General features: G+C 31.3%; 1 protein-coding gene across 4 annotated transcripts; it reads left to right on the forward strand.

The window, feature by feature from the left end:
* The first annotated feature begins 369 nt into the window (after positions 1-369).
* LOC112455891 (cytochrome P450 6k1-like) lies at positions 370-5,587 on the forward strand. 4 transcript variants are annotated; one of them, XM_025018096.1, is made up of 6 exons: positions 370-468; positions 2,940-3,470; positions 3,852-4,220; positions 4,437-4,621; positions 4,862-5,150; positions 5,269-5,587. In XM_025018096.1, exons 2-6 carry the CDS (start codon positions 2,954-2,956, stop codon positions 5,445-5,447), a joined length of 1,539 nt encoding a protein of 512 aa, XP_024873864.1. In that variant the 5' UTR covers positions 370-468; positions 2,940-2,953; the 3' UTR covers positions 5,448-5,587. The 4 variants fall into 4 exon arrangements, with proteins under 4 accessions (XP_024873864.1, XP_024873865.1, XP_024873866.1 ...); XM_025018097.1 differs by lacking the exon at positions 370-468 and adding an exon at positions 2,375-2,455; XM_025018098.1 differs by lacking the exon at positions 370-468 and adding an exon at positions 2,409-2,463.
* Positions 5,588-9,368: the final 3,781 nt, after the last annotated feature.

Below are 9,368 nucleotides of genomic sequence, written 5' to 3' on the forward strand. Positions count from 1 at the left end.
TTCTAATCTAATCTTCTGTTAATAGTGTGTAATAAATTAATCGCCAATGAAGTTAATCGATTTCATCCGAAGTCGCCCTATGGCACGAAACGATTATCAATGAGCAAATCGAATTATTTGCATGTGCTGAGTTAATGTCAGTCGATTGTCTACTACACAAAATTATAGATAATTATAAAAATGACGTATCTTGATATGTCGAGCAGATACAGCAATATAAATGCCTCGAATGTTAAGCACAGTGATTAAGAGTTGCGTGTGTAATCTCAGACCCGCATTAAAATAATAATGTACATTGATATAATGAGGGAAAACGCGAAGAAGCTAAAGAAGGGAAGTTGCAACGCATAAATAAAGCTGCATGCATGACACCGTAGTTCATTCCACTTCTGTGACTCGTGAAAATTGTCGTATTAACATTGAATATTTCGTATTGTAGTTTTTAAATATTCCGTGTTCCACTCGACGGTGAGAGTCAATTTATAATTTGTTGATAAAAACTAATTTTTAGCCATTAAGTCTTTTAACTCTCACGATGATATTATATTTTTTGTATCATATATCACATTATACCATTAAGTGACAATTACCTGTGATCGACCGCACGCACGAACATTAACTTTTGAACACAACCGAGGTAGCGTGTCGCCAAAGTTAAAGTAACTTTTCACCAATTCCATCTGCAAGTCATCGAAGCATAACGTTCTTTCACATAAGTGCAAAAAAGAATATTTTTATATTAGAGCAACACACTGCGAAGTGGCACTCATTTTCTTGATATCGTAGGAAATGCTAATAAATCCTTCTTTATTCGTGTCCTTAAGTAAAAGAACCAACATTATTGCTGCAAAATTTATTATATGTCATATGTAAAAATGTTCAAAACTTATTCCATCATTATTTACTCTCGGTTAATAATAATCAATTTTAAAATTTGCCCGTTGATATAAAGATATGTTTTTTAATCCGCTCCTTTAACATATTTGTAAAATTATAGTCGAGTGTGACTTTGAAACAGATATCCTCATTTATCTAGTGTGGGTCAACTCTTTATCTAAGAGAAATGCAAAGTAATGCAAATGTAATAAACAGACACGCGCGTGGATTATGCGCTCGCGATATCTTAAGATATGTTTTGCATGTTGTATTATTACAGTCATTATTGCGCCACACTTTATCAAATGGAAATTTCTAAAGATATTATTTACACAAGTACTTTACAGTATGCATTCAGTATTTAAAGAGAATGCAAAATAGAATCTTAGTAATTATTCCTTAGTTATTGTTTGAAATGATTAGATAATTGGAAAGATTAGTATTATATTTTCACAAGATGAGCTCCAATTGCAATGTTATTAAAATAAATCTATATATATATATATATATATATATATATATATATATATATATGTATATATATAAACAAATGTCCCGACTGACTCATCAACGTCCAACTTAAACTCCTAAACAGAAACATGAAATTCGGCAAGTATATTCCTTCCATGACGTAAGCACTCACTAAGACGAGATTTTTAGAAATTCGATCCTTAACGGGGTGAAAAGAGGTAAAATGTGTTTTCATGGATTCCTCGACGGGTAACGCCGTCAAGCTTAAACTAGTATAAGATAAGATGACACATATATCTCTGAAAAATAGGGGGGCTTGAGAGGTTGAAACGCATGATAGATATATTTGTGCGTATGCTAGAAAATGTTTACTCAGCTCTTATAACGTCGAAGAAAACTGCCGGAATTTTACACTCATAAAGATGTAATAAATATTTAAGTGTCTATTCAAACTTTTTTTAATAGTACTTAACATAGCACTCAATAATAAACAGAAAAATAATTGTAATTATTAGAAGAAAGAAATATTTTTATGTCTTGAAAGAAAGAAAAAAAAACATTTTGAGTAAAGATTTATAATTAACAAAATAAGTAATCTCCGAAGAAAAACTTGTTATTTCTCAATTAGTTTACATAATTAATAATTATCTCTAGCATATTAAATATATTAATCAAATTTCTATTAGTGTATGTTATAAAAATAATAGTATAGTAATAAAAATGGGAATAACAATGCAACTCTACATATGTTTTGTCAACCAATATATTAACTTTATTAACAAATCTGATATTTATTGGTATTTATTGATATTAATTGATATTTATTGATATAAAAACAAAGTCAGATAATTGATAATTGATAATAATCTATATAATAATGTATAATGTTGTGTGTAATCGACATTATCATTAAGAACGACACATTCATTATGTCATACCATTACAAAAAATATATATACATACATATATATATGTAAGATAAGATAACAGCATATATCTCTGAAAAATCAGGGAATTTAAAATGTTGAAATCGATAAATATATTTACACGAATGCTAGAAAATGTTCACTCATCTCTTATAACTGCTGGAAGTTATTAGCGTTTGATAGTACGTATGTGAGTTTCTGTGTTTCATTCAATAGTGTGACAGTGAATTTAAAAAAGAATCTTATTATTAAATTTTTTATCCTGGGTTATGACGCTTCCATCGACGATATCTCTTTGTGATAGTTGATCGAGTGTCTATTAAATATTAATTTATAGATTTATCTATTGATATTAATATACAGATTCGAGTTTAACAAGGGAGTCAAGTGTTTGAAAATTTATGTATCTTTAATTAACGCTTGCATTTTTATATTTAAATGTAATTGAGTATTAATATTTAAATGTTTATAAAATATATAGATTTTGTAATCAAAATCTGTAGCTTATAATATAATTTAATACATGTATTAGTGCCCAATGTTGAGTTCAAAAATATATCAATTATTTGCGACATAATCTACGCTAATGAACATTGGCAACGGGTCATTCATATTATCATGTATTTTTTTTTTTAAATAAATATAACAAAGAATGTTTTTATATAGGCGAACTGTGTACAATGGCACTCATAACTGGTTATTGGGGCCTGGATGGCATGATAATTCTTATGACTCTCATGATAACCGCTTACCTCTACATGACACGCAAATTCAAGTACTGGAAGAAGAGAGGCATTTTGCAAATAACACCTACGCCTTTCTTCGGCAATTTCAAAGAGTGTCTATTTCTGAAAAAAGCCCCCGCATATTTCCTAAAAGATATCTATGAAGAAACAAAGGAACCTTATGTGGGCTTCTACGTATTGGACAAACCTTTCTTGCTGATACGCGATCGAGAAATCGTCAAGAACGTTTTAGTGAAAGATTTCAATTACTTCTCCGACCGATACATATCGGCGGATCCGAACGATCGTATAGGCTATGCAAATCTCTTCTTTATAAGAAATCCAACCTGGAAGGCGATAAGAACGAAACTGACGCCATTCTTCACGTCTGGCAAAATGAAGAAAATGTTCGACTTAATGTTAGTATGCGTAAAGAATTTAGATGAACATCTAGACTCACTAAAATTGGAAGGTAAGTGTTGAATAATTTATATACTTGAACATAAAGTATAAGGAATTTAAAGTTTTAATATTATAAAATCGTATATATAACTGCATATAATAATAAAAACTGATAATTAAAAATTATATTTAGAGAGTCATGATCGATTGTAATAAACAATTAAGTAAATGTGCTAATGTACGGTCGAGCTTGTTAATTTATTTATAAGTTAAATTGTAACGTCACTAAAACCAATTCGAACTTTATTGAAAAATTGGAGATAGTATTCAATGTGGGAGAAAAATGTAATGATCTCTGTAGAGAATTAATTCATTTTATGACGATAAAAACATGGGAATTAGTGTAAGATATTCATAAATAAAAGAATTAAATTAGTAACATTGATGGCAGGTAACGGAAAGACGATAGAAGTGAGAGATCTAACCGCTAGATTTGCCACGGACATAATCGGCAGCACCGCATACGGGCTCGACGTGAATTCGTTCAAAGATCCGGACGCAGAATTCCGCAAATACGGCAAAATGATATTTCAATATGACGTTATCCGCGGCATTGAGATGCTCGCGATATTTTTCCTTCCAACTATAGTCCGTTTGGCACGAATAAAGATGTTCGGCAAACAGCCAACTGACTTTCTGCGTAAAGTGTTTTGGGAGACGCTCACTCAGCGCATGAAATCTGGCATAAAGAGGAACGATCTCATCGATATCCTTATCGAACTCAAAAATAGTAACAGTGATCAGGATCTTAAAGATTTCTGTAAGTGAACTAAAATTAACTTTGTCTATGCAAACATTTTTTACTTTACATTATACTTAATAAAGACGAAATAGAGATGTGGAATGTAATGGTTAATAATAAATTAGATCAACTAACAGATTAATAATAGACTGATTAATAATACTAATAATAAAGTTAATTGTAGCAAGTATAATAAGAGTCTTTAATAATCTATCGGATAAAAATAAATTTCAGCATTCGATGGCGATGATCTCTTAGCACAAGCAGCTAGTTTCTTTTCAGCTGGTTTTGAAACTTCTTCAACGACTACGGCCTTTGCGTTGTATGAACTCGCGGTGCAACCCGAGATTCAAAACACTCTGCGAAAAGAACTTCTCGAGGCATTCGAGAAATCTAATGGAAAAATCACATACGACATGGTATGTGCAATTATCATCCGCCATTTCCCTCTTCTAATTTTTTTATCTTCATAAATTATTTTTAGCAATATATTCTTTAATATAATCTTATATTTATATGATTTATGTAAGAAAACATAATTTTAAGTTACAGAAAATAAACTTAAAATTAAAATAAAGCCTTAAAGTTTGATTATTTGTAATTAAAATTTAAATAAAAAATTATTTTTATAACATTTTCATAACATTTTTTATTAACAGGCATGGTCATTACCATATCTCGATATGGTAGTCTCAGAAACTTTGAGAATGTACCCGCCATTGGGATACCTAAATCGTGTGGCTAATCAAACTTATAAAATGCCGGAGTACAATCTCGTAATTGAGAAGGGTACACCGGTTTACATCTCGATGCTTGGCCTACACTATGATCCGGAATATTTCCCCAATCCCAATAAATTCGATCCGGAGCGATTTAACGAGGAGAACAAACGTAACAGACCGCCATGCGTTTATTTCCCATTCGGAGAAGGCCCACATGCATGTATAGGTAAGAAAATCGACTATAATATAATCTTTATATGTATTACGATATTAATATCTATATATTTCTTCACTTATTCTTTGTTAAAATAATATAGAATATTATATTATTATATATGTTGTAGGCAATCGCTTCGGACTTCTGCAAGCAAAGTTAACACTGCTTATGGTCTTGAGTAAATACGAGGTAACACCGTGCGAGAAAACTTCGATACCAGTGGAAATTGATCCAAAAGGAGCCATGACAGTGCCGCTAAACGGTGTAATATATCTTAATTTCCGAAAAATTAATAATGCTATTTAAATCATGACAAAATGCTTCTTTAGACGAAAGGTATGTACTATCATTTTTTCGGAAGGACGCAAGCAGCATTTTGATAAGAAATCTGTGAACAAATGTAAAAATTAATAGAAATAAATACATATAAATAAGTTGTACGTACTTTGAATATTCTGTTTTTTTATTTTACGTTTTAAATTAATGTTTAATATTAATTAATGTACGATATTAATAGCGAATACTTGAAATTAATAACTCGAATCGTATCTTAAAGCAAAGCATTATTTAAGTTTTCTCATTTAAATTGTTTTTACAAATATAAAATTATGAATATCAAATAGAGCAGGCAACGGAGACTTAGTTTTAACTTTAAACTTATATTTTGCAATGTAAAAATGTTGCATTTATGTTTATTGCACCATAAATCGATAGCACACTAGGAAATTGATTAATTATGCAGTAATTCTTAACAGCTGCGTTTAACAATTTATCTACATTTTTATTTACAATATAAAAATTAAAATTTTTTCGTTCCAAATGTTTTCCTCGTGGTATGTGTTATATTTCAAAAATTTTTATATAGCGAGAAATCATATCTTGTTAAAAATAACTCATTTTTGTCCTATAAAGGGAGACAAGCAATTGCTAGCTCATGTTCAGAAGAGTGAGAAATGAGTACGCCCAGTTATTACAACATAATGATTGCGCAGTATAGCTTTAGGCTTTAAGTACATTACATATATATCTTGCGTCAAAGCAGTACTACATATATATAACTAGCGATAATTTTTGTGAACTTATCTTTGGGCTTTATGTTATCTTCGTACATACAACATCAATGTGTATATATACGAACGGTGTAATCCGCGACACGGGCACGGGCAGGCGCGTCCGTGCGTAATCGGACGGGACGCGCGTGATTCACTGGGCAAATACGCGCGGCGGCGATATCCTCCGTCGCTGCTCCCGGCGCGCCGCCGGCGGGCTCTCTCGCCCGCTCGCTCGCTTTCTCGAAACGTCCGTCAGCGAAACGTACGACGGGAGTCGCGCGCGTCCAATAAAGATATAGTAATTAATTTTAGTAATACCTTCGTCATTGAACTGGAGTGCGCTAAAATACGCTCGATCCTACTGCCATATATTATATTACTTGAATGTTTCTGTTCTCAAATAATAGATCAATTATTTTGAAGAAAGAAGACGAGGGTTCAACGCCATTACAATTTGGAAAAAGAACTTGAATGTCTCAAAAATCGTGTTTTATAATATAAATTCGTGTTTTTATTTATTATTCGCTTTATTATCATACAAATTATTGATTTTACTGTTTACACGTAGAAAAAGTTTTGACTACAATTCAGTAATACTTAATTCTCCAGTTTTTATTGTCTATGTTTTAAAATCAGATAATTTTGTCGCATTCAACACGTTTTCTTACATAGAAATAGAGTGGAATCGAAAATTAATTTAGTATAAAAATTAAATATAAAAATTCAATTCGTAACTAATACGAGTCTAAAGCATGGTAGCAACGAATTTATAATATGAATTCTTAACATATTTTACTAATTTTTGTAGCGTAAACGGTCATCTATGGCTATTTTTATACACCAGCAAGTATTAATAGGTCCTTTAGCTACAGGTCCTTAATTCTTTTTATTATACGCGTTAGGTCTCGGAACCTTCGAATGAAAGGTAGATATGGATTGTCGATCGATAAAGAAACTTACTATGACATGAGCTTCAGTTTTTCGACACTGGGTAAATCACCCCACGTGGCACACGTGCCACCTGCCACGTGCTCGTTTTTGGGTTAACAAGTATCGCAACCAACTTACAATTAGCCAAAATAATAGAGACTATCCTATAATTTAAAATTTTTTTAGATTGAATGGGCACGAATTTATCTGAAATAATATTAAAATCCTAGATATTGGAAAATCCTACATTTAAAAAAGTATCTCTAAATTATTTTACAAAATATTAGAATTAACCTACAAAAGGACACATTAGATATGTCTTTGTAATGATTGATTATTATTCACCGAGAGACTGTTGAGAGAGACTTCCGTATAACTAACATCTTCTATTTGTTTTTATTTATTTTCTTGTTTTATTTATTGACAAACTTCTTTCCTTTATACATATTACTTCATGATATTGGTTGGTACCATTTTTACCTTGTAATCGAGGCTAAACCTTCAGTCGTTGCGCTGATCTTAGACAGAAAGCGTTGTCTCGTATCGAACTCAAACACTAGTGATTGTTGACTGTTAGGTAAGTAGATTACATTATCCCATACCACCTAAGAACTATTTATTAGAGTTAATTCCTTTGACATGATTTTTTATTTATAAAAGGCAGCAGTCAATACCACTGGTTGATTTTGTTAACAAACTTCGCGTCGTGACCACTGATTTAAAGTACACGTCATTTTCATTTTATTTTGACGATTTTAAGATTATAACCGAATTTTAATTTTTAACAGTAAACATTACTAAATTTATATAAAAACAATATAAAAGGATAGGGCTATATAGCGAACAAAGCTGGGAACACGTGCTTAAAATATGTATTATAAATTATATAGTAAACTGAGAAACAAACACGTTTTGATTTTCAATATGATCATCTTCAGTGCGCAATATACGGATAAGAATTATTCCAACGGAAATTCGCAAATTGATGACAATTGCAAAATTCCAACGGAAAAAGGAATAATATCTCGCATTATAAGAAAAAATTGAGCCGATAAATTACATGTGTACTATGTGACCTTATTGAGAGGCACTTAGAGGCTATTTCCGCCTTAATTTAACAATCGTCATTAACTTGCACTTTTTCGTTGGAAAAATTCTCATCCCTATATTGCGCACTGAAGGTGATCGTATTGTTGATAGTCGAAACATCTGTTTGTTGTTGTCTCAGTATATAAAAATTTATAATACGTATTTGAAGCACGTATATTTACCATTGTTTTAAATTTTAATTGTTACATTGATGAGAGTCGGAAACATAAATCTGTAATTTGTATTTATGTTTGTATTAAAGTTAATTTTTCTATTTTATATAATCTCGTTTTGACAACGGCGTTTTGCTCTTATTTGCCTTAAGTTCAGAATTTGATTGTATATGTAAAGACTGTATTTCTTTTTTGGTCCAATTTTTATGTATATTCACTTTACGCTCGTCGGATAGCTTAAGATTAATTAATTTACCTACCATCGCCTCGCTGAAGACGGAATTGCTTTATACTTCTATAGTTCCCAAAATGGAACTTTTTCTTAAATACCGATTAATTATTATTTTCTAAGTTAGTGATAATTGTCTCTTCATTATTCTAAAATATTAAAATATAACATTTTCTATTTTTATACAAATGTAAGAAAAATATTTTTATAGAGAAGCTGCGAAATGGCGTTCATGACGAACTACTGGATCCTAGATGGCATAATAATTTTAACAATTCTCATTATAATCTACTTTCTCATGACTCGCAATTTTAACTACTGGGAAAATCGAGGCGTTCTGGAAATAACACCAACAATTTTCAACGGTAATTTTGGCGAATGTTTAAATCGAGAGAAAGCCCCGTCATACTTCCTAAAAGAACTCTACGATCGAGCGAAGGATAATAGTAAACCTTATATAGGTTTCTACATTTCTGGCGTACCCTTCTTGTTGCTTCGCAATCGCAAAATCATTAATCACGTCTTGATAACTGACTTTCATTATTTCCACGATCGGTACTCTTCGGCTGATCCAAAGGATCGTATTGGTTACGCTAATCTTTTCTTCATCAAAAATCCAACTTGGATGAAATTGAAAACAAAATTGATGCCATTTTTTAATAACAGCACACTGGAGAAAATGTTTGATCTGATGCTAGTATGCGAGGAGCATTTAGATAAATATCTTGATTCGCTGAAATTGGATGGTAAGTTG

This window comes from Temnothorax curvispinosus, unplaced genomic scaffold (assembly GCF_003070985.1).
Source record: "Temnothorax curvispinosus isolate PA1 unplaced genomic scaffold, ASM307098v1 QBEX01006461.1, whole genome shotgun sequence".
Taxonomy (NCBI): domain Eukaryota; kingdom Metazoa; phylum Arthropoda; class Insecta; order Hymenoptera; family Formicidae; genus Temnothorax; species Temnothorax curvispinosus.

Coding starts and splice junctions, on each gene's coding strand:
- LOC112455891 (XM_025018095.1), top strand. CDS start 2,543: ATGACGCTTCCATCGACGATATCTCTTT. Junction 4,221..4,436: donor TCAGGATCTTAAAGATTTCT/GTAAGTGAACTA, acceptor AATAAATTTCAG/CATTCGATGGCGATGATCTC. Junction 4,622..4,861: donor GAAAAATCACATACGACATG/GTATGTGCAATT, acceptor TTTTATTAACAG/GCATGGTCATTACCATATCT.